The sequence below is a fragment of the Mus pahari genome, chromosome 10, assembly GCF_900095145.1.
Source record: "Mus pahari chromosome 10, PAHARI_EIJ_v1.1, whole genome shotgun sequence".
NCBI classification, from domain to species: domain Eukaryota; kingdom Metazoa; phylum Chordata; class Mammalia; order Rodentia; family Muridae; genus Mus; species Mus pahari.
The window spans coordinates 830841-856380 of NC_034599.1; the positions used below are offsets into that span (position 1 = coordinate 830841).

The 25540-nt window shown below is 36.1% G+C and overlaps 1 protein-coding gene across 1 annotated transcript in view; it reads left to right on the forward strand.

Moving 5' to 3' along the window:
- The window catches only part of Kbtbd3 (kelch repeat and BTB domain containing 3), a 26603-nt gene extending 4982 nt beyond the window's left edge, over positions 1-21621 (forward strand). Inside the window, exons 2-3 of the mRNA XM_021207474.2 lie at positions 3585-3829; positions 18074-21621. Coding sequence (XP_021063133.1) covers positions 3609-3829; positions 18074-19676 — 1824 coding nt within the window. The 5' untranslated portion in view covers positions 3585-3608 and the 3' untranslated portion in view covers positions 19677-21621. The remainder of the gene's footprint in view (positions 1-3584; positions 3830-18073) is intronic.
- The last annotated feature ends 3919 nt before the right edge of the window (positions 21622-25540 follow it).

Here is a 25540-nt window from a genome sequence, read left to right on the forward strand (position 1 = left end):
AACTTCTATCTCCCAGTCTCCAGATTAGGTTCACTGGTGAGCCTTCCAATTCTGGATTGTAGTTCATTTCAAATATAGTCAAGTTGACAACCAGGAATACCCACTACACCTGACAACTATAATAAGGTAATAGAAACCTCCTTGAATTCAAAGCTAGCCAAGGCTACATTGTGAAACCCTGTCTCATCGGTGACATCAATTTACTGTGGCACCTTTTGAGCAGAACCTTATGAGAGGATCTTATAAGTGAATCTCTCTCTTTGTTGTTGCTGTTTTTATTTATTTGTTTGTTTATTCTATTTTTGAGGCACAGTTTCTTTGGGTAGCCCTAGCTGTCCTGAAACCAGCTCTGTAGGCCAGGCTCGTCTCGAACTCAGAAATCCACCTGTCTCTGTCTCCTGAGTGCTGGAATTAAAGGTGTGTGCCTGCCATCACTGCCTAGCTGTAAAACTGCTTTCTAAGCTTTTGGTTGATGTTGAAATGGAGGGGTAGTGTGTTTTAAAAAGCCTGGCCTTCAAGTTTACAAATGTGCTTCTATATATTTTGTGTTCTTAGGCATGTTGTTTTATCTGAACTTCAACTTTCTGTTTTAAAGAAAGCATTATTAACAGTCCTAAAGAGTTACTATCAACTTTGAGTGAGAAGACCATAAAGAGTATCCAAAGTCCTAATGATATAGCCTGGGGTCTCAATCAGGTTGGTTAACAGTCCTAAAGAGTTACTATCAGCTTTGAGTGAGAAGACCATAAAGAGTATTCAAAGTCCTAATGATACAGCCAGGGGTCTCAATCGGGTTGGTTTCCTCTGACAGTTAAAAAAATCTCAAACACAGCAGGTAGCTGCTGAGAAATCTCACACAGGGCAAACAGGAGCAGATGGAATCAGCAGTTGAAGAACAGCATGTACTGAGGATGAGGAAACCTACTTACGCAGCACCACAGAGAAAAAGACCCCCTACAAAACCAGTAAATCCAATCTCTTCTCAAGAGCTGTGGGGTTTAAAGTCACTGAAGGGTTTTCTTCTCATAATTAAGGTTTTGACAGTTTGAGTAAAGATAGGATGGTTGATTGGCCAACAACTGTTGTGTAACCTGTCCTGATCCAGCCTTGAACTTGTTGAAACAGCAGTGGGCCTGCATGTAGGAAGCAAAATGGCTACAGGGTCCTTATTTTATGCTGCCAGGCTTTTGTCTTAAGTCAAGAGGGTAAGGAAGAAGCCATCCATCTTGGAAGTGTTCTACCTTTATGACCTAGCCATGGCCTCTCTCCCTGTCTTTCTGTGTACCACAGTGTCTGCCTCACCCTTAGTTCCTCACTTGTACTGCCAGGGTTGTTGTATCACTGAGCAGCTACAAAAGTTCTAACCATTTGTTGATCTGCCAATATTTACCTGTTAACAGGAGTGGAAGTTTTACATATAAAATCATTGTCCAGTTTGCTGGACAATAAGGATCTAAAGACTTTGGTTTGAGATATGGATACAAATGCTGAATTTAAACTCTTATCATTGTCAGAATTTCATTTTACATCTGCTTCTTTTCTTTGTGTACTGACATATTGCATGTTTTTCACATCCAAAACAAAAGAACAGAGTTACAAAGTACCTACTTCTACTCTTCTAAGCCTGACCTTGCTGAATTTCTTTAAAAAATAATTGAGTGACCAAAGACCAAAGAAATGGTAGTGGGTAAAACACTTGTCTTGCAGTCATGAGGAATTGAATGTGATCCTTATCTCGTGTCAAGTGCATCTGTAATCCTAGTGCTTAGATGAGATAGGAGGCAGAGAGATGAGAATCCCCAGAAGTTCCTGGATCAGCTATCCTGATGTACACAGTGCCAAATAACAAGAAACTACCTCAAATAAAATGGAAGGTTGGGGACAGATACCTGAGTCTGTCTTCTAATCTCAACATGCACTGTGGCACATGCAACACCACCACCATCAATAGAAAAGAAAATTCATGCAAACCGTGTCCTTTCCTTTTAAACCCATTGTAGTGCTCCACACTCCCCACCTCTAATTCTTCAATGGTTCTTATTTATACTTTACCTTAAAGAGGCCATTGAAGATGTCAAACACCAGATGACTCCAACCACAGCTGCCTGCAATCCATCCGACTATTTGTAGTTCTGTGAAAACCCAAAGCAACATGCTCCAGCTAAGCCCCCAGTACTCTGAAAGGAATAAATGGTCATAAGCCACTAAGTGTTGGGGGATTTTAAGGCAGTGGATAATCATGAAAGAGAGACATTGGGGGATTTGTTTTCCTTTTTTTTTTTTTTTTTTTTTCTGTTTCTCATTTCTATAATTTTGGCTGTTAACACTTTAGTGTTTGTAGCTGAACTTGTTATTTGGAAAGTTAATGAGTATCTGGCTCTGCTGTTTTGCATTCTTTACATTATATTTAGAAAACCCTTTTACAATACTTAGTACCAGTATGCTGTTTTTCTTCCTGCTTTCAAATAGGTCAAGTAGGACCGACATTTGCTTTTCTTTATTAACAGCCATTGTCTTAGTTAGGGTTTCTGTTGCTGTGTAGAGACAGCATGACCACAGCAACTCTTATAAAGTAAAGCATTTAATTGACACTGGCTTACAGGTGAGGATTAGTCTTTTGTCATCATGTCAGGAAGCATTAGGGTTCACAGGTAGACAAGATGCTAGCACAGGAGCCCAGATTTCTAAACCCAGATGGGAAGGCTGCAGAGAGAAAGAGTGACGCTCGTCCTGGCTTGAGCATTTGAAACCTCCAAGTTCACCCCCAATGACACATTTACTCTTAACAAGGCCACACCTACTCCTAAAAGGCTATACCCTCTAATAGTGCCACACCTTTACAAGCCTTGGGGGCCACTTTTATTCAAACTACTATAGCTATAAAGTGACTAGTACCACCAAACTGGTGGCTTTTTTTCCCCCCTTAAGCCAGTTTTCTAGTGAAAGTCAGGGTTAGGGTTAAAGGTAGAAGATATGTAGTCTGTACATCACCATCAGCATTTTAATCCTGATTTAGCTATAGGACATCATGCGTAGAAGGACAGGGATGTATAGAGTATATACTAAAATAAGAACTACTTCAAGAGTAATGCTTTAATAACAATAGGATGACTTCAATAACAATAGGATGAGGCATGTAGTGAAGGCCTAAAGAAGGTAGGTATTCATATAGTTTAACAGTCACTCCTACAACCATAAATGTCAGGTCTCAATTGCATACTTCTCTATTCAAGTACACATTTATGAAAATTCAAAAAAAATTTTAGTATTAAATATCATGAAAAATAAATGTTTAAAGTAAGGTTTACTATCATATTGCTGTTGTTGAATATTGTTATAATTTCACACCTTAAGTACATTTTTTAAAAATTCATTATGGGAGATTGTGACAAACATGGATGTCAGAAAATAGTTTTGTGGAGTTCTCTTCTTCCACTTCATATGGGGTCTGTGAGTCTAACTTAGGTCACCGGCTTGCATGGCAAGAGTTTTTACCTGATAAGTTATGTTGCCAGCTTGAAGAGAGGTCAAATTAAATCTGTAAATACCATTAGCTTCCTATCACACTTTTTTTTTTATTCTAGTTCTAAGAACAGGTGGAATTAGCTATGGATAATTCATACAATTTAAATGAACAAAGCTCATGGAATGGAATCTCATCTGAGAAGAAAAAGAATTACCTTGCATCAGAAGATCATGGACAGAAAATCTTATGTGTGCTACAGAGTTTTAGAGAACAGAATGTCTTTTATGACTTCAAAATAATCATGAAAGAAGAAATAATCCCATGTCATCGTTGTGTGTTGGCTGCATGCAGTGACTTTTTCAGGTACTGTACCCCCATCTATGCCTTAGATTTTATATATGAAATAAATGATATATTTTACAACCATATTCACTGCCCCCTGAGCATGTTATAATAATGTTTAATTCTTAATAAAAAAGACTCAATTAGAACTCGATTATTAATAGCTTTTGAATAGGGAGTCTTCTCTTTTTTTGACCATGAAAAGATTGCTTTATTCCATGAAAATATTCTCAACAGAGAACACTATCATAAACAAGGCTTTTTTACCATTAAGAAATCAATATGTACGCAAAGAGGGAATTATTGCAAAATTAAGAGACTTCTTTTAGACAGCTCACATGTTCAACGTTTAAAACTGATTTAAGAATGACTTAAAAACTGTGCAAGTACAAATGTCTTTAAATGTTATAACCAGCTGGGCAGTGGTGGAACATGCCTTTAATCCCAGCACTTGGGAGGCAGAGGCAGGCAGATTTTTGGCCAGCCTGGTCTACAGAGTGAGTTCCAGGATAGCCAGGGCTATACAGAGAAACCCTGTCTTGAAAAAAAAAAAAAAAAAAAAGTTATAACCCATACACAGGTTGCACTACTCCACATGAAGGAACTTGCCTACTATGGAATCAAACGCCAGCTTTAGAAAAAAAAAAAAAAAAACAGTAGCTTGAAAAGAACCGTCTTTACAAGAAAGCTTTGAACTTTGCCCTCTGTGATTGTTAGTCAGAAAAACATAAAGTACTTCAGTCTTTATATAGAAGACAAACACAGCCAGGTCACATTTCTTTCTCATTGTTAACTTCTGAAATAAAAACAGTACTGCCTTTTAAAACTACTTCATGTAGTCTATCAGTATAGAATAGTGTCACATTATATAAATAACCCTGTAATGAGATTTAATATCTAAAACTGTATAGTTTACTAGCCTCACATTTAATATAATAAATGTCAACTGCATAACAGTGGTGTGCTTGATCTTATACAGGCATTAATTGTTTGCACAACTGTTATTTAGCTTTAGCATAACTGGTAGTATGATTCAAATAGCATTGGAAAAAAGTATTAAAGCAGTCACACAGTTTCTAAAATATTTCTTGAAGTCCAATAATACACAGAACATTTCACATTCTTTTTCTCCCCTTAAGACAGTAAAGAATCAAATGAATGGAGCTTCAGTGGTACAAATAACCCTCCCACCCCACCCATCTCCCTGTTACAAGACCACTAAGAAATTGGTTCCAATACAAGTCATTAACAGAATCACAATGAGCAATGATGACACTAACTACAATCATATTTACAAGTATAAACATATAGAAATTCCCATTTTACAAGTAAAAGTGTTATATAGAAATTCCCATTTTACAAGTAAAAGTGTACATAGATCATTACAAAGTTTCACTAACTTTATCTGGTTCAAACAAAAGCATCACTTAGAAACAAACTATCATTAAAATAATCAAAGGGGATTGTTAAAAGATGAAGGGGGAAGGTTCATCAAACTTCTCATAAATTCACTAATGAAATTAAAATGGACCCAGACAGGTCTTTAGTTTTATCCTTGAATTTGAAGATGCACCACTGCACATGGTAGAGCTCTAGAAGCCACCTATCAAGGCTACATCACAGCTGTGGAAGTGCCACAGTTAAAGGCTGAGCACTGAGCTGGCACATAAAGCTCTTTGTGGGACTACTACTGTAATGGTAGTGTTGGCAATTTAGACTCTCGATTTTAAGGCACCATTTAAATGGAAGCAGCTGACTTTTTACAATAGCCCCTTCAGTGCTGACCAGATTCTCCCAGACTGAGGTGCTGAAGATTTGTCACATTTCACATTTCACACATTAACTGGGCTAGAGCAGAGATGTTTTCTTTCTCTTATCATAAATACTTAAGGTTCACAGACTATGTCTTCATGTCAAAACTGGAATGTTTGCAGTGGGGAAGTTTTAGCAGCATATACAAATACTAAGATGGAAACATTAGTGCTGAGGTGTCTGACAAAGTGATTTGTACTGCAAATGCAAAATGAAACAAAGATTCAACAAGAACAGAGGATTACAGAGACATACCTGAAAACTATAAGCCCAGATCATGCTAGACATGCAACAGGATGTTAAACAAGCACAGAAGTGGTACAGGCAGACAATGACAAATGGCAAGGGTTCGAATAGACGATGAATCTAAAAGCCAATTAAACAGAGCTGATGAAGTTAATAGAGAATCTTAAACTGCAGCTGTAAAAACAAGAGTTCTCCCAGGATAGTTTCCCAAAGATCTTTAAAATTAGTACCTTGAGTTATTCTGGGTAGGGTTCATATGGGGTTAACTTTAAGGAATCTGTGAGTGATATCATATTAGCAAAAGGTGAAATGACAAGTTGAAAAAGATTGAAGCTGAGTTATGCCATTTCCTAGGGGAGGAACTGCAGCCCATAAGACATTTTTTCTCCTTCCGTGCATGTAATATCAGCATTGAGGAAGCTGAGAAAGGAAGATTGCCATGATGATAGGAGGTTTCTGTTGCAATAAGGTCAGATGTATTATTTGCCACAAACCCCGAACTCTGACCGGCAGAGATTGGGGGGGGGGGGGGGGACGACACACACACCAAGGCAGGTTTTCAAGCAGCTTCTTTCTCCAACAGCTTTCTTCAACTACTTTCTCTAACTGTATTCCCAAACAGCTTTTTCCCACAGCATTCTTAAACAGCTTCTCCCCCCCCCCCCAGCATTTTCCTCCCTCCTCCCCCCACCCCCCAGGGCACATCCTGTTTTCATCAGTCCTCTGACCTAATCCCTCCCCCCTCTCCTGGATCCAAACAGAGTTCAGCCAGGAAGGCCAGTGACTCATCAGGTGAGCAGCACATCAGTCTGTCTTCACAGGCTCAGCAGGCTCAGGTTCTTGGCAAACAGAGAACACGGGGCTTGGCACACCCACTTCCCACATTAATACAATACTGTGGCAATTGTCTTCTGGCCAATAAAGAAACAGGTATCTTTTGGTGACACTCTGCAATCAGTCATCCTAGACATACTGCAGTAAACTCAAGTCCTAACTGCTACTCTACATTAGGACCAGTTTTGGAAGAAATATTAAGTAGGGTTTTAATTTCCCACCTAATTGGTAAAAGCTGAGTAAGATTTAATATATGAAGCAAAATAGTAATTATATTGCATTTATGATTTGTTTAAGTTAGGGACTGAACCTAGGGCCTTGTGCTGTTCTATTTTGAATCATTAATTAAAAACCTGCATTATAAACATGTAATTCAAAATCTGCTGTATTCCTATTAGAGTAAATATTACGAGCTAGACTTTATTTAGCAAGCATTTCTTGCTATCTGCTGCTTACTGAATGCCTCTGGGGTTTTGCTTTGAATTTTGAGTTCAGTGATTCACAATGTCCTTGATCAGGGAGGCTCCAGCAGTCTTGAACTAGCTGTTTTCTTAATGTAACTCTTTTCTTTTTGTTTCTTCATATATTCTGAGGCAGACTTTGAGCTCTCCTGGGACCCCCACTGTTAGAATCTGTTGATCCTGTACCTCCTTTGTCTTCCCTTCTTTTGAGCACAGCTTTCCTTCCATAAAACTTTTAGAGTGTTCCTTATCCTTTTAAATGTGGCCTCTTCCCTAGGTCCTGTGAAGGTTTTATGCCCCAGTATAGGGGAATGCCAGGACCAAAAATCAGAGTGGGTGGGTTGGGGAGAAGGGGGAGGGGATAGGGGATTTTCAGAGGGGAAACTAGGAAAGGGGATAACATTTGAAATGTAAATAAAGAAAATATCTAATAAAAAATTTAAAAAAAAAATGTGGCCTCTTATTCACAGGCCTCTGTCTATTTAATGGTTTAAATACTTAGTTTCTTAGTATATATGCCCTAATCTAAATCCCAGGTCTCCTGCTTTCTGTTCGTGTGACCTTACGCAAGTCACTTACCCTAGTCAGACCTAGGTCTCCTCACTAGTGACAAGGAAATTAGAAAAGTAAAAAATAGAAATTAATACATGATGTCTTTCTGGAGGTTATAAAGGAAGTTATATATAAATGGTTAGCATATTTTATTTTACATACAGTTAATGTTAGTCAATAAAGTTCTTGTTCCATAGCATAGGAAAACAGAAAGATCCTGTTCTGAGTATTCAGCATGATTTTCCTACAGTGTTTTCAAGCTACTACAACAAAAAGTTCTTGTAAACATTTGAATTTGCCATCTTCTGCTCTTATCAAACTTTTTAGATAAATAGTTCTGTGCAGAGGGGCAGTTGTCAATTATAAAGCTAAATAAATTTAAGAGTATTAGTAAATAATACACAACAAAATGTAGCCTCAAGCCCTTTCCTCACTTTTGAGTCTGCTTTTCATTGTTAAAATTACTATTAAAATAGAATGATAGAATGATAGTTTTCATTTTTAAGTTTAAACATTTTTTTAGGTTTCCATTGTACATATTTATTGTATGTCATATTGTGTCATACAAGGGCATTCCACACAGGTATATATTGTTTATATAGAATATCCTCCCTGCCCCTCCTGTAGACCACCTTATTCCCTGAGTGATTTCACTTTATGCCATAAGCACAAACAGAACTTTGTGTTTCCTTAGAAAAATCTAGAAACAACAAACAACAAAGTGTGTATCTCTTAGCTTAATACAATTTCTTCACTTGCATCCATTTTCCTGCAAACCAAGTGACTTCCTTTTTCTTTATGTCTGAAAACAATCTGCTGTGTACATTATGTGCATTAGAAAAATCTGTTCTTCTGTTGATGGACACCTAGGTTCTATCATTGAATTCTATGAGTTCTTTCTTCTTTTTTTCTTTTTTTTTTTATTGGATATTTCCTTTATTTACATTGCAAATGTTATCCCCTTTCCTGCCACCCTAAAAACCCTATCCCAGCCCCCTTCCCCTGCTTTAATGAGGGTGTTCCCTACCCACTCCCACCTCCCTATCCTGGCACTCCCCTATACTGGGGCATTCAGCCATCTTAGGAACAAGGGCCTCTTCTCCTATTGATGACTAAGAAGGCCATCCTCTACAGTTGGAGTCATGGGTCCCTCCATTTGTACTCCTTGGTTGGTGGTTTGGTCCCTGGGAGCTCTGGGAAGTCTGGTTAGTTGATATTGTTGTTCTTGCTATGGGGTTGCAAACCTCTTCAGCTCCTTCAGTCCTTTCTCTAACTCCCCGTGCTCAATCCAATGGTTGGCTGATAGAATCCACCTCTGTATTTCTTAGGCCCTGGCAGAGCCTCTCAGGAAACAGCTATATCAGGCTCCTGTCTGCATGCATTTCTTGGCATCCATAAATAGTATCTGGGTTTGGTGACTGTATATTGGATGGATGTCCAGGTGGGGCAGTCTCTGGATGACCTTTCTTTCAGTCTCTGTTCCACACTTTGTCTCTATATTTGCTCCCATGAGTATTTTGTTCCCCCTTCTAAGAAGGACTTTGGCCCTCCTTATTGAGTTTCATATGGTCTGGTGAATTGTATCTTGGGTATTCCAAGCCTTTTGGGTTAATATCCACTTATCAATGAGTACATACCATGTGTGTTCTTTTGTGACTGGATTACCTCACTCAGAATTATAACTTGTACTTCCATCCATTTGTCTAAGAATTTCATGAAGTCATTGTTTTTAATGGGTGAGTAGAACTCCATTGTGTAAATATACCATACTTTTTGTATCCATTCCTCAGTTGACGGACATCTGTGTTCTTTCCATCTTTTGGCTATTATAAATAAAGCTTCTAGAAACATAGTGGAGCATGTATCCTTGTTGTATGTTGGAGCATCTTTTGTGTATATGCCCAGAAATGTTATAGCTGGGTCCTCAGTTAATATTATGTCCAGTTTTCTGAAGAACAGTCAGACTGATGTCCAGAGTGGAAGTACCAGCATGCAATCCCAGCAACAGTAGAAGAATGTTCCTGTTTTTCCACATTTGCTGTCAACTGAGTTTTTGATCTTAGCCATTCTGACTGGTATGAGGTAGAATCTCAGGGTTGTTTTGATTCGAATTTCCTGATGAATAAGCATGTTGAACATTTCTTTAGGTGCACCTTGGCCATTTGATATTCCTCAGTTGAAAATTTTTTTTGTTTAGCTCTGTACCCCATTTTTAAATAGGGTTATTTGGGTCTCTGGAGTCTAACTTCTTGAACTCTTTGTATATATTAGATATTAGCCCTCTATGAGATTTAGGATTGGTAAAGATAGTTTTTTTATATGTCAGTTGCTGTTTTGTCCTATTGAGAGTGTCCTTTGCCTTACAGATGCTTTGTAATTTTCTGAGGTCCTATGTGCCTCTTGTTGATCTTAGAGCATAAGCCATTGGTGTTCTGTTCAGGGAATTTTTCCCTGTGCCCATGTGTTCGAGGCTCTTCCCCACTTTCTCTTCAGTTAGTTTCAGTGAATCTGGTTTTATCTGGAGGTCCTTGATCCACTTGGACTTGAGCCTTATACAGGGAGATAAGAATCGATCAATGTGCATTCTTCTACATGCTGACAGCTAGTTGAACCAGCATTATTTGTTGAAAATGCTGACTTTTTTTCCACTGGATGGTTTTAGCTCCATTGTCAAATATCAAATGACCATAGCTGTGTGGATTCACTTCTGGGTCTTCAATTTTATTCCATTGATCATCCTGCCTGTCCTACAGTTTTTATCACTATTGCTCTATAATACAGCTTGAGGTCAGGGATAGTGATTCCCCTAGAAGTTCCTTTATTGTTGAAAATATTTTTCCTTATTTTGGGTATTTCATTATTCCAAATGAATTTGCAAATTGCTCTTTCTAACTTTATGAAGAATTGAGTTTGAATTTTGATGGTGATTGCATTGAATCTGTAGATTGCTTTCGGCAAGATGGCCATTTTTTACTATATTAATCCTTCCAGTCTATGAGCATGGGAGATCTTTCCATCTTCTGAGATCTTTGATTTCTTTCTTCAAAGACTTGAAGTTCTTGATTGGTTAGAGTCACAACAAGGTATGTAATATTTTTTGTGACTAGAATGAAGGGTGTTACTTCCCTGATTTCTTTCTCAGCCTGTTTATCCTTTGAGTAGAGGAAGACTAGTGATTTGTTTGAGTTAATTTTATATCCAGCCACTTGACTGAAGTTGTTTATCATGTTTAAGAGTTCTCTGGTGGAATTTTTTGGGGTCACTTAATTATACTCTCATATCCTCTGCAAATAGTGATGTTGTTGACTTCTTCCTTTCCAATTTGTATCCCTTTGATCTCTTTTCGTGTTCTAATTGCTCTGGCTAGAACTTCGAGTACTATACTGAATAGATAGGGAAAGTGGGGCAGCCTTGTCTAGTCCCTGGTTTTAGTGGATTACTTCAAGTTTCCCTCCATTTAGTTTGATGTTGGCTACTGGTTTGCTGTATATTGCTTTTACTGTGTTTAGCTATGGGCCTTGAATTCCTGATCTTTCCAAGACTTTTATCATGGAGGGGTGTTGAATGTTGTCAAATGCTTTTTCAGCATCTAATGAGATGACCATATGTGGTTTTTTTTTTCCTTTGAGTTTGTTTATGTAGTGGATTACATTGATGAATTTCCATATATTAAACCATCCCTGCATCCCTTGGATGAAGCTGTCTTGATCATAATGGATGATTATTTTGATGTGTTCTTGCATTCGGTTTGCGAGAATTTTATTGAATATTTTTAATTTGATATTCATAAGGGAAGGTGGTCTGAAGTTCTCTTTCTTCTTTTGGTCTTTGTGTGGTTTAGTTATAAGCATAAATGTTGCTTCATAGAATGAATTGCGTAGTGTTCTTTCTGTTTCTATTTTGTGGAATAGTTAGAAGTGTATTGGTATTAGGTCTTCTTTGAAGGTTTCATAGAGTTCTGCACTAAAAACATGTGCTCCTGTTCTTTTTGGGGGTTGGGAGAATTTAATAACTGTTTCTATTTCCATAGGAGTTAAGGGACTGTTTATCTGATCCTGACTTAACTTTGGCACCTGTCTAAAAAATTGTCCATTTCTTCCAGATTTTTCAGATTTGTTAAATATAAGCTTTTGTAATAGGATCTGATGATTTTTTTTTTTTAATTTCCTCAGTTTCTATTGTTATGTCTCCCTTTTCATTTCTGATTTTGTTAGTTTGGATAATCTCTATGCCCTCTGATTAGTCTTGCTAAAGATTATCTATCTTATTTNTTTCTCAGCCTGTTTATCCTTTGAGTAGAGGAAGACTAGTGATTTGTTTGAGTTAATTTTATATCCAGCCACTTGACTGAAGTTGTTTATCATGTTTAAGAGTTCTCTGGTGGAATTTTTTGGGGTCACTTAATTATACTCTCATATCCTCTGCAAATAGTGATGTTGTTGACTTCTTCCTTTCCAATTTGTATCCCTTTGATCTCTTTTCGTGTTCTAATTGCTCTGGCTAGAACTTCGAGTACTATACTGAATAGATAGGGAAAGTGGGGCAGCCTTGTCTAGTCCCTGGTTTTAGTGGATTACTTCAAGTTTCCCTCCATTTAGTTTGATGTTGGCTACTGGTTTGCTGTATATTGCTTTTACTGTGTTTAGCTATGGGCCTTGAATTCCTGATCTTTCCAAGACTTTTATCATGGAGGGGTGTTGAATGTTGTCAAATGCTTTTTCAGCATCTAATGAGATGACCATATGTGGTTTTTTTTTTCCTTTGAGTTTGTTTATGTAGTGGATTACATTGATGAATTTCCATATATTAAACCATCCCTGCATCCCTTGGATGAAGCTGTCTTGATCATAATGGATGATTATTTTGATGTGTTCTTGCATTCGGTTTGCGAGAATTTTATTGAATATTTTTAATTTGATATTCATAAGGGAAGGTGGTCTGAAGTTCTCTTTCTTCTTTTGGTCTTTGTGTGGTTTAGTTATAAGCATAAATGTTGCTTCATAGAATGAATTGCGTAGTGTTCTTTCTGTTTCTATTTTGTGGAATAGTTAGAAGTGTATTGGTATTAGGTCTTCTTTGAAGGTTTCATAGAGTTCTGCACTAAAAACATGTGCTCCTGTTCTTTTTGGGGGTTGGGAGAATTTAATAACTGTTTCTATTTCCATAGGAGTTAAGGGACTGTTTATCTGATCCTGACTTAACTTTGGCACCTGTCTAAAAAATTGTCCATTTCTTCCAGATTTTTCAGATTTGTTAAATATAAGCTTTTGTAATAGGATCTGATGATTTTTTTTTTTAATTTCCTCAGTTTCTATTGTTATGTCTCCCTTTTCATTTCTGATTTTGTTAGTTTGGATAATCTCTATGCCCTCTGATTAGTCTTGCTAAAGATTATCTATCTTATTTACTTTCTCAAAGAAACAGATTCTGGTTTTGTTGACTCTCTTATATTCTTTTTTTTTTTTTTCCTACTTAGTTGGAGGCACTTAGACCTATGAATTTTCCTCTTATTACTGCTTTCATTTTGTCCCCTCAGTTTTGGTATGATGTACCTTCATTATCATTAAATTCTAAAAAGTCTTTAATTTCTTTCCTTATTTCTTCCTTGACAAAGTTATCACTGAGTAGATAGTTGTTCAGCTCCCATGTGTATGTGGGCTTTCTGTTGTTTTGTTGCTTTTGAAGACCAGAGTTGGGCCGTTGTGATATGATAGGATGCATGGGATTATTTCAGTCTTCTTGTATCAGTTGAGGCCTGTTTTGTGACCAATTTTATGGTCAATTTTGGAGAAGGTGTTGAGAAGTAGGTATATTCTTTTGTTTTAGGATGAAATGTTCTATAGATATCTGTTAAATCCATTTGCTTCATAACTTATTTGATTTTCACTGTGTCTCTGTTTATGTTCTGTATCTATAATCTGTTCATTGCTGAGAGTGGGGTGTTGAAGTCTCTTACTATTATTGTGTGAGGTTCAATGTGTGCTTTGAGCTTTAATAAAGTTATTTTTATGAATGTGGGTGCCCTTGCATTTGGAGCACAGATGTTCAGAATTGAGAGTTTTTCTTGGTAGATTTTTCCTTTGATGATTATGAAGTGTCCTTCCTTGACTTTTTTGATAACTTGGTTGAAAGCCGATTTTATTGGGTATTAGAATGGCTACTGCTGCTTGTTTCTTGAGACTGTTTGCTTGGAAAGTTGCTTTCCAGGCCTTTAAGATAGTGTATATCTTTGAAACTGAGGTATGTTTCCTGAATACAGCAAAATGCTGGATCCTTTTTTACATATCTACTTTGTTAGTCTATGTCTTTTTAGTGGTGAATTGAGTCCATTGATGTTAAGAGATAATAAAGAAAGGTGATTGTGGTTTACTGTTATTTTTATTATTAGAAGTAAAAGTATATTTGTGTGGCTATCTTCTTTTGGGTTTGTTGAAAGAAAATTACTTTCTTGCTCTTTCTTTTTCTTTTTCTTTTTCTTTTTCTTTGTGTGTCTGTGTCTGTGTGTGTGTGTGTGTGTGTGTGTGTGTTGGCCTTTTCTATCTATTATCCTTTGTAGGGCTAGATTTGCTTAAAGATATTGTGTAAATTTGGTTTTGTCATGGAATATCTTTCTCCATCTTTGGTAATTGAGAGTGCTGCTGGGTATAGTACCCTGGGCTTGCATTTATGTTCTCTTAGAGTCTGTATGACACCTGCCCAGGATCTTCTGGTTTTTAGGGTACCCAATGAAAAGTCTGGTGTAATTGTGCTAGATCTGCTTTTATATGTTACTTGACCTTTTTCCCTTACTGCTTTTAGTATTCTTTCTTTGTTTTGTGCATTTCGTGTTTTGATTACTGTGTGACGAAGTTTGGGGGTTTTGGCGGAGGGGGGGGTTGTTTTTTGTTTTGTTTTTCTGGTCCAGTCTATTTGGAATTCTGTAGGCTTCTTATATGTTCATGAGCATCTGTTTCTTTAGGTTAGGGAAGTTTTCTTCTATAATTTTGTCGAAGTTATTTACTGGCCCTTTAGTCTTCACTCTCTTCTATATCTATTATTCTTAGGTTTCATCTTATTGTGTCCTGGATTTCCTAGATGTTTTGAGTTAGGAGCTTTTTTGCCTTTTGCATTTTCTTTGACTGTTTAATCATGTTTTCTATGGTATCTTCTGCACCTGAGATTCTCTCTTCTATCTCTTTTATTCTGTTGGTGATGCTTGCATCTATGGTTCCTGGTCACTTTCCTAGGTTTTCTATCTCCAGGGTTGTCTCCCTTGTGATTTCTTTATTGTTTCTACTTCCATTTTTAGATCCTAGATAGTTTTGTTCAATTTCATCATCTGTTAGGTTGTTTTTTCCTGTAATTCTTTAAGTGACTTTTTTGTTTCCTCTTTAAGGGCTTCTACCTGTATTTCTTTAAGGGAGTTATTTATGTCCTTAAGTTATCATCATCATGAGAATTGATTTTTAATCCAAATCTTGCTTTCCTGGTATTATGGGGTATCCAGGATTTGATGTGATGGGAGAACTGGGTTCTGATGATGCTAGTAACCTTGGTTTCTGTTGCTTATATTCTTGCATTTTGCCTCTTGCCATCGGGTTATCTGTAGTACTACCATTCTCTGATTAGAGCCTGTACCTCCTGTGACCCTGCTTGTGTCAGAACTCCTCAGTGTCTCTTGTGATCCTGTGATTCTGGGATCATGTGTTCTTGAGATCCTGGGTGTGTTAGAGCTCCTGGGAGTCAAGCTTTCTCTGGGATCCTTAAATCCTGGTATGACCAAGCTTCTGAGATCCTATGATCCTGGACTTGTTAGAGTACCTAGGAGTCGAGCTTCCTCTGGGTGTTGAAGGACTGGATGCAGTACCAATGCCCAACTGGCTCACACTGGAAGGAACCTGAGCTACTGGCCAGGTGTGGATTGCTGAGTCCCCAGATCCTGGGGTTCCCGGTAACTCCTGTGTTGGAGCAGATCTTGTAGCCTTCTCACCTATGATCCTGGGAATTTTAGAGTACCTGGGAGAAAGCATTCTCAGGGTATTGTGGGACTGGGTATGAACCTAGCACCCAAGGTATGCTCAGGGCAGTGGCTCAGACCAGAAGGCAATTTTAAACTTTCAAATAGCAGAAATGACAAGTCTTTATTAAATTTTATTAAATTATTACATAGTTCACATGAAAATACGTACAAATGTGGCTAGATTTTTTTTTTTTTAAGATTTGTTTTGTGTATATGAGCAGGTATTATTACAGATGTTTTGTGAACCATCATATGCCTGCTGGTAACTGAACTCAGGACCTCTGGAAGAACAGTGCTCTCAACCACTGAGAGGCCATCTCTACAGCCCTGTGGCTAGAATTTTAATCATTTATAATATCTACAATTTGAGAAAACTAACTACATTGAGAGAATGTAAAATGAAAGTGTCAGAAAAGTTTGCACTACATAGCAAAAATTATGATTAAGATATAAAATCAAGGAACATGTGTAGAAACTGCTTATAATAACATGCCATATCTGAGAAATATGTAGGAGAGTAGAGTAAAGTATAGGAATTTGATCTTATATGTGCCTTCTGCAAGGGTGTAGAAGCTGATACCAAATGTAAAATACTTAGACTCTAGGAACTGAAGAAGTTGTTCAGCAGTTAAGAGCACTAACTACTCTTCCAGAAGACCTGGATTCAATTCCCAGCATCTGTATAGTAATTCATATTCCAGTTCCAGAGAATCTGATTCCCTCTTTTGTCCTTCATGGACAGTAGGCACATACTTGTGCACATACATACATGCAGACAAAACCACCCATACACACAAATATAGCCTTAATAGGTTGGTAGACAGATACAGAGACAGACAAACAGAGATGTGGGGAGAGGAATACTATTAGGAACCATTTGATTTCTTCAAATAATAGCAGTTAATACTCTGCAATGATTAACTTATTTATTCTTCTACACAACCTGTTTAATCCTTTTATTATGCAAGATTGCATCATATATATAATTACAAGTTAAAATGTCTAAATTGGCATACAATGTTAAAAGAACCTTATGTTAAGATAAAGTATCATAATTTTTGTCACTACATTTGTTTGGCTTCATATTAAGAAATATATTGAGCAGCCTGGGAAAAGGGCTCTTTATCATTGTTTTCCTACTTTATTTGAAAGATCTCTCATATTCTTCAAATAGATCTTGTGCTCACTAATTGACTTATTTATTCTCTGGGACAGACTTTGAGCAAAAAGTTAGCCCCAATTCCAAGTACAAGCATTTGGATACTCACCGATATAGCACCCAAAGTATTAGCCCTAGTTACTTTTCTAAGCTGTGGTAAGACAACATGACCAAAACAACTTATAAAAGAAACTGTCTAATTAGGCTTACAGTTTCAGAAGGTTAGAATCAGTGATGGGAGAGCTAAGGCACAATAGCAAGAACATGAGAGAACACATTCATAATGTCACCACTGCTTTGAAACCTCATATCTCTTCATTGACAAACCTCTTCCACAAAGCCACCCCTTTTAATTCTTCACAGATTGTCATACTAACGGGGGACCATGTATTCAAACATTACCCAGTGAGGGGTGGGAGGCAGGTCATTCTCAATCAAATCACCACAACATTTTTTATATTACCAGCACAGTTATGAACCCAGGATAAACAGTAAACTACATTTTATTCCCTGAGTATACACCTCCAAATAGCTTATATTTTTGTCTCTCCTGAGTTCAAGCTAGCACCAATCATTTAGATTTGCCTTTTAATTTCCAAGCCAGCAAAATTACTCAAGTTTAAGGAACAGTCTCTGTCTTTCTGTGGTTATTACCACAAAAATATAGGTTTGGTTTTTTGGCTTTGTAATTATCTAGGCTTTGGATATTTGGTTCCCTTTTCACTATGAATCTGATTTGACAGATTTCCCCACAGAGCAATACAAAATCATTGGTAGCAGTGGGCCTCTCATTTTCTGTGTTTCATGTAAATTTTTTAAGCCTAAGATCTTGAGCAGTTTATATTGAGAAATTTTAGTTATCATCACAGATATAATTAATTTGTCATTGAAGAAAACTGAGTTATATGTAAGTACTAGCTAGTGTATAAAATTTGAACCACTTTAAACTTTTTTTATTTCTGTGTATCAGCTACACTGTTATATGTTTTTGTTATGAAGGTTACATAATATGTCAGCAGATAAGTATTATACCATATAGTTATTTTAAATGTTAAAATAATTCATTAAGATGCCATTAAATCTTATAAATGCATTCTAAATTAAGTAAATGGTAAAGAAGCATGTATGTAGTGGTATTGGAGATAGTGGTAATTAAAATATTTCTGTTTACTTGTGCTTCTTTTTTTCTTAATTTTTTTCAGGGCTATGTTCGAAGTAAACATGAAAGAAAGAGATGATGGAAGTGTTACCATTACTAACTTGTCCTCCAAAGCTGTAAAGGCATTTCTTGACTATGCCTATACGGGAAAAACAAGAATAACAGATGATAACGTGGAAATGTTCTTCCAGTTGTCATCCTTTCTTCAGGTTTCCTTCCTGTCCAAAGCTTGCAGTGACTTTTTAATAAAAAGCATCAGTCTGGTCAATTGTTTGCATTTGTTATCTCTGTCAGACAGCTACGGCTCTGCCCAGTTGTTCAGTCACACTTTATATTTTGTGCAGCATCACTTTCATTTGTTGTTTAAATCCAAAGACTTTTTAGAAATGAATTTTGGAGTGCTGCAAAAGTGTCTGGAATCAGATGAATTGAATGTACCTGAAGAAGAAATGGTCCTAAAGGCTGTCCTCACATGGATTAAGTACAACTTAGAGTCCAGGCAAAAACACCTGCCTCACTTGATTACCAAAGTAAGATTACATCAGTTATCTGAGAACACACTTCAAGACTGTTTGCTCAATGAAGAGTATTTACTCAAAAGCACAAACTGTTTTGACATAATCCTGGATGCTATTAAGTGTGTACAAGGTTCTAGTGGCCTCTTTCCTGATGCTCGACCATCCACAACTGAAAAATATATATTCATCCATAAAACTGAGGAAAATGGGGAAAATCAATATACATTTTGCTATAATATTAAAACTGACTCCTGGAAAATATTGCCACAATCCCATCTGATTGATTTGCCAGGATCTAGTCTGTCTAGCTATGGAGAGAAAATATTCTTGACAGGTGGTTGCAAAGGGAAGTGCTGTAGAAGGATTCGACTTCATATTGCGCAGTCTTACCATGATGCCACTGACCAGACCTGGTGCTACTGTCCAGTTAAAAATGAGTTTTTCTGGGTTTCAACCATGAAAACCCCAAGAACCATGCATACATCAGTCATGGCTCTCAATCGATTATTTGTTATAGGTGGAAAAACTAGAGGATCCCAGGACATTAAAAGTCTCTTAGATGTTGAATCTTATAATCCACTGTCCAAAGAGTGGACATCAGTTAGCCCATTACCCAGAGGCATCTATTACCCAGAAGCCAGTGCATGCCAGAATATCATTTATGTCCTTGGATCTGAGGTAGAGATTGCCGATGCTTTCAATCCATCACTTGATTGCTTTTTTAAATATAATGCTGTAACTGACCAGTGGTCTGAACTAGTAGCAGAGTTTGGGCAATTTTTTCATGCTACTTTAATTAAAGCAGTCCCAGTAAACTGCACCCTTTATATATGTGATCTTTCCACCTATAAGGTATATAGTTTTTGTCCTGATACTTGTGTTTGGAAAGGAGAAGGGTCTTTTGAGTGTGCAGGCTTTAATGCAGGTGCAATTGGAATTGAGGATAAGATTTACATATTAGGTGGAGATTATGCACCAGATGAGATCACAGATGAAGTGCAGGTCTACCACAGTAATAGGTCAGAGTGGGAAGAGGTGTCACCAATGCCAAGAGCTTTAACTGAATTTTACTGTCAGGTCATTCAGTTCAACAAATACAGGGACCCATGGTATTCAAATCATTTCTAAAAGTAATATATGCATGAGCGCTCTAAAGTTGAACCTAGTAGAATTGGTTAAAAATATGTATAACTCAGCACAATGAAATGTTCCTTGTATTAAAGAATGACTATAGATGTATGCTCTCAATATATAGACAGTTCCCAGAAGTTTAAAATACAAAATACATTATACCAAAGTTTTGTTGAATATAAATTCATTTTCAATAATCCAGAATATATAGTATTTTCTTATGTAAATAAAAATTACAGATTTATGCCCATTTAAGTTAAAGGATGGGAAAAAAATCTGTGTAGAAGGGAAAATTTTCTTGAAGTGAAAATGGCTTATATACTGCATATTGTGTGACATGAAGATAAATTAGAAGTAGATGAGAAATTCACATTGAGCACTCTGGTGTAAGAATTGTTGAATCCCTACTGTTTTCTGCTTGCTGGTTGAATGATTTCATTTCACCTTTGTGTGGACAGAAATTTTCCACAATATACTTTTTCATCTTTCTGGTCAATATACTAATAGTTTGGCTTTACTATTATTGTATATAATATTATATACATGTAATATATTTTTGTTATTAAGAATGTATTGGAGCACATTGTTTTTGCTAAGTCGTTGCAATTAATTTTTTTAAATTTCTGGTCCTATTTGTTTTCACTGTCATCTTGAGACTTAGCTTTTAGTAACATCTTGGCACTCATTTTCTGGTTTACATTTAATAGTTTTACACTTTTTATTATCATTCTAAATGGCACCAAGCCTGAGTGAACTCACTGAGTCCTTACAATTTGAAATGATATTTTAAAAGTACTTTTTCTACAACATTAGTGCCTGTTTTCCAACAAAGAGGATATAGAAATTTTTAACTCTAGAGAAGTTGGTCATTATTAAGTCAGCATACAAAGTAGCTGGTTTTATTGTGACATTTTTATTCATGTTTGTCATTATACTTTAGTTCCTATTCCATATCCCTCTCCCACTTCTTCAATACATCCTGCAAGTCCCACACTAGGTGCTTTCTTCCTGCCAGATACTAGTTCCTTTTTCATTTCCAGTTCACATGCTCTCCTCCCTTAAAATCTCTTCCTTCAGAGTCATCTATCTACACCCTCTCAAACACACACACACACACACACACACACACACACACACACACAGCACAGATATAGAAACATCTAGATTTAGTATGAGAGAAAACATAAAACATTTGTCTTTCTGGATTTGGCTTATTTCACTTACCATATTGATCTCTAGTTCCATCCATTTTCCTACAGATGCTCTGATTTCATTCTTGACAGCTGAGTATAATTTCATTGTGAATATACCCAACATTTTCTATAACCATTCATTGATAGACATCTAGGCAGATTCCTCAGTGTTGTGAACAATGTAACAATAAACATAAAAGTTAACTAACCCTTTGTGTGGTTAACCAGGAGCTGCACGGAGGTTCCAGGTTTTAATAACTTACCTGGCATGGACATTAATTTTATTTAAAGTATTCCAAGTGAATTACCCTCTCAAAGAAATTGTAGGACTTTTGATACTGATAATTTCAAAATGTATGTTTATGTCACCTTTAACCAGAACATGAGTGTCCTTGTTTCTGAGAAAAGTTGTTCTGCTTTGCAAGAGACACGCTTATTTAACTGCTCTATTTAATATTAGATATTAAACATTAATATCTATTAGATATTGCCATTTTAGGTTTTAAGACCCCTGATTTACATCTCAAAAATTATATAGTTTGCACAACTCAGAACTATGCTACACACTGTAAATCTTAATTTGTAGTAACTGTGCAATTAAAATTTACCTAAATGAAAATCCTTCTACTTTACCACATGTATTTTCAAAATCAGACTCTCAAATGTCAGTCACAGAATATATGTTTTTTAAGCACATAGTCAGGGGACTCTGCCCTTTTGTGTACTTAATAAAAAGAAAGTTCAGTAGATGTTTTTCTGGCATTCTTAAATCCATTAACAGTGAGTCACCTATTTGGGATATTTCTTACTGAAGTGTGCGTAAATAATAGTATTAGTAATTCTAGGGATTATTCATTTCTTCTAAAAAGGAAAAATTAATCCCCTCCCAATAAGCAAAACAATTCCCTCCCAACAATGTTACATTATCAAATCTTCTTCATTTCTGCTATTCTCATAGACCATTGGTTTATGGTAATATCTCCTGACATATCTTTGTTATCAAGAACCAATTGGTTCCATCTACTTTGGATTTGTTGCCTTTACTTATGCTGGTTTGGGGCTTAGTTCTATTGCTTTTTAAACATGTTCATTATGTTATTATGAAGAAAATACTATATCTAGTCATAAAGCCCATTTCTTTATCACCACAGGCATATGCTTGGCTCCACTAATATCATAATTCCATTACATCTAACTGCACTGATGGGAAAAAATGGCCCTATAATCAGCATCTCCAGGACCCTATCCACATTGGATCCATAACTAAACCAGTTACATCATCTGACCCATGACTAAATTGGTACATCCTGTGGCCTTGCTACCTAAGAACAGAATTTATCACTATGGCTCTCGGCATTCTGGTTTTTCAACGTGCAAATATCTGTAATCTCTGAAGTCTATTCTCAAAGTATAGCATCTTTTTATGACTTCTCACAGTTTTTTTCTTCTCAAACTCAGTTTTCCTTTCATTCTGGCCTTTGTCCAGTACTAGTAGCAAACAAAGTAATAAAGCTAACTACCGAGATTAATGTCATTCCTGTGGCGAAAAATTTAACATTTCTCCATCCATTATCTTTTGTCTTGATATACCTCATTAGAGTATTCATATAGAAGTATTTAAATATTATCTCCTAAATTTGAAAGTATGTATATTGCATTATTAGATATAAAAAAGGATTGGGCTGAAGAGATGGCTCAGTGGTTAAGAGCACCGACTGCTCTTCCGAAGGTCCTGAGTTCAAATCCCGGCAACCACATGGTGGCTCACAACCATCTGTAATGAGATCTGATGCCCTCTTCTGGTGCATCTGAAGACAGCTACAGTATACTTATATATAACAATAAATGAATCTTTAAAAATAAATAAAAAAGGATTAACATGAAATAAATCCAAAATTAATGGGCATTCCTATAGTGATCTTCAAACCTGGGTTAAAATATATTGCACCTTTGTTCAGGTAGTGTCTTAAGGCAGAGTAGTTACATAATCAAAATTAACTAAAACCCCATATCACTTAACTCTGCATTGGTATAGACTCATGAAAACTGGTTTATTTGAGGGCAACCACAGATTGCAACAAAATTCCAATTTTTCATATACTAAGAAAAAATTGAATATGTGTTCATTGTATTTAGTTCAAGTATGCATTTGACAACCAAAGTCAAAGAGAGAGGGATATGTCTATTTAATATCTTGATATTCTGAAGTAATAAATGTTGTAATGATTGCATACATACTGGAATATAGAATGTTACTTTGGGAACATTGTTCTCAGATTGATTGAATCCATTGTTCTGGGAGCTTTCCTCTTTAACTTATATTTGAAATTAAAATATAAGTTTAAGAAATGTCTCCTAGAGCAATTCCATAAGATAACTCTTCAAGCTAAAGGCTAGACTTTAGAGGAAAACATTTATATTCAATATAAGAAACAATAATTGTACCTTATGGTATCCTTAGGATGAGACTATTACTAAAACAGTTACCTTCTGATTTTAATTATTTTACATACTTGAGACTTTTAAAAAATAGGACTTGATTTTATTAAAGGGAAATTTTCTTCCCAGCCTCTCTCACTCGTTCTTTCTCTTTCTTACTTCTACCACTCAGGAAAAGCTCTTAACTGAGTAAAAACAAAGACCAAATTTAAAAAATTCTATAATTGTTTTTATCTCCCTGAGATGGTACTTATATAAACAAAAGTGGCGATCGCCTGTCTTTATATCTTAAAATTTAAAGTGTGTTTATATACATTTGATATCCTAATCCCTACTCAAATCCATACCAAAATAGAGAATTTAATCAGGATGATAATAAACAGTAACTCTCTTAAGTTAGAGACACATATTCAAAGTAAAAATAATCTTGGAATAAAATAAGGTGAGGAAAATCTTTCTACCTTAAACATTTTGAACACATGATTTTTGTCTTAGAGTTTACAGTTCAGTGCTCTCAGAAGCAAAGAATTACTATATTGATTCCAAATGATTATTTTTGAAAGTTCTGCTAACACTGAAAGTAAGTGCCATCAGTGATGTGAACTTCCATACTTGCTCTCAAGTTGTCTCTGCATGTCAGTCATTCAAGTACTTGGAACAATATACTCTTACTACTGCAAAGTACATCCTCATTTTCCTTCTTATTTAAGGGCTTAACATCCTGACTTCTGCATCAGGGGCCAGGCTGCATTTCTCTTCATAAGGTTACCACAGAGAATTTCTCTTCATTGTGGTGCTGTGTTGTTGGATGGAGCCTAGCGAGCTTTGTAGAATCTTTCACAGGAGGAATTTACCTCACTATCTAGTACCAGTGAACTTGGTGATTCAAAACATTTTATTCTGGTCTGGCTTTCTAGATCTTAGTAGTCTCATAGAGTCCATAACAATGGTTCTCAACCTGTGGGTCACCTAAGACCTGGAAAACAAGATATTTATATTACAATTTATGATAGTAACAAAATTGCAGTTATGAGGTAGAAGCAGCATTAATGACAATTTTTGTTGTTAATGTTTTCAAAATTTTAAAATAGTTTTATAAAACCTTTCAGAAAGTCTACAAAAAATAAAAACCATAGATAGCAGTTACATTATTAAGAGCAGGACAGTTTGCTCACAGATTAGTATAGACTACCCTGATGATGAGTCTAAATTTGGAGAGTCATTTGTGCTATTAGTCCAGTTGGGTAGAACATGATATTTTCATAAGACAAGACAATAATTCCATAATTATCAATCATGAAACACTATTCACCTCATTACCTTTGAGAGCATTCCCAACCATACAGGTCTAACTAGCTCACTAAATTGTGTTACTGTTCTTAGGGATAACAAAGCTGCTGAAATAACTCAAAGTACAGCCATCTATTAATAAGTATCACACTAAATATTTCTTTATATTTTTCATCTACTTAAGAAGTTTACAGAAATTGAGATCTATCTTCATCATTTCAGGATTCAGCAATTAGCACAGTACCTGTAATAGAAATATATCCCAGAAACTAATTCTATTAGCAACACATGAAGCAAAATGTATTTTTCATTTATATCATGACTATGTCTGATTCTTCCATACCTTTAGCCAGTTATTTTCTGAAGGTGATGTTATAGCTTCTAAGTAATTTCTCACCCTATTTTTCTAGTAGTTCATTATCTATTGTTCAGTAGCTATAACAGCTAATCTTATATTTCTTTTTAAGTGGCAATAATGGGTAAGACACTAAATACAAATTCCATTAATACATTTGCAACTGCCATTTTCTAAGTGTAATTGCTTCAGTGATATTTCTTCCACTTGGGGTAGGTAGTGCCCAGTGCTCTTACACAGGTAACTTATTTACTTTCTCTGATAGTGAAATGTGGAGCTCCTGCCATATTCTATGAGATGAAAAAAACGGGAAATAAAATGGACATTTTTTTTCAGGTTTGGATTAACCTTATTATGTAGTAAAATAGCACAGTTCTGTAAAATGCTAATTTATTGAAATATGTAACAAAAATATATTCTCTCTATCATTATCAGAAATAAAACAGAAAAGTGGATGCCAAGACTCTTCTTTTCTTAACTCTTTGCACATGTTCTAGGCTGATACGCAACCGTGATAGGTCTCATTATTGAGAATGTGGCAACTGAGTAGAAAGGTTTTAGAAATTCCCTTTGCTAAAGAAAAA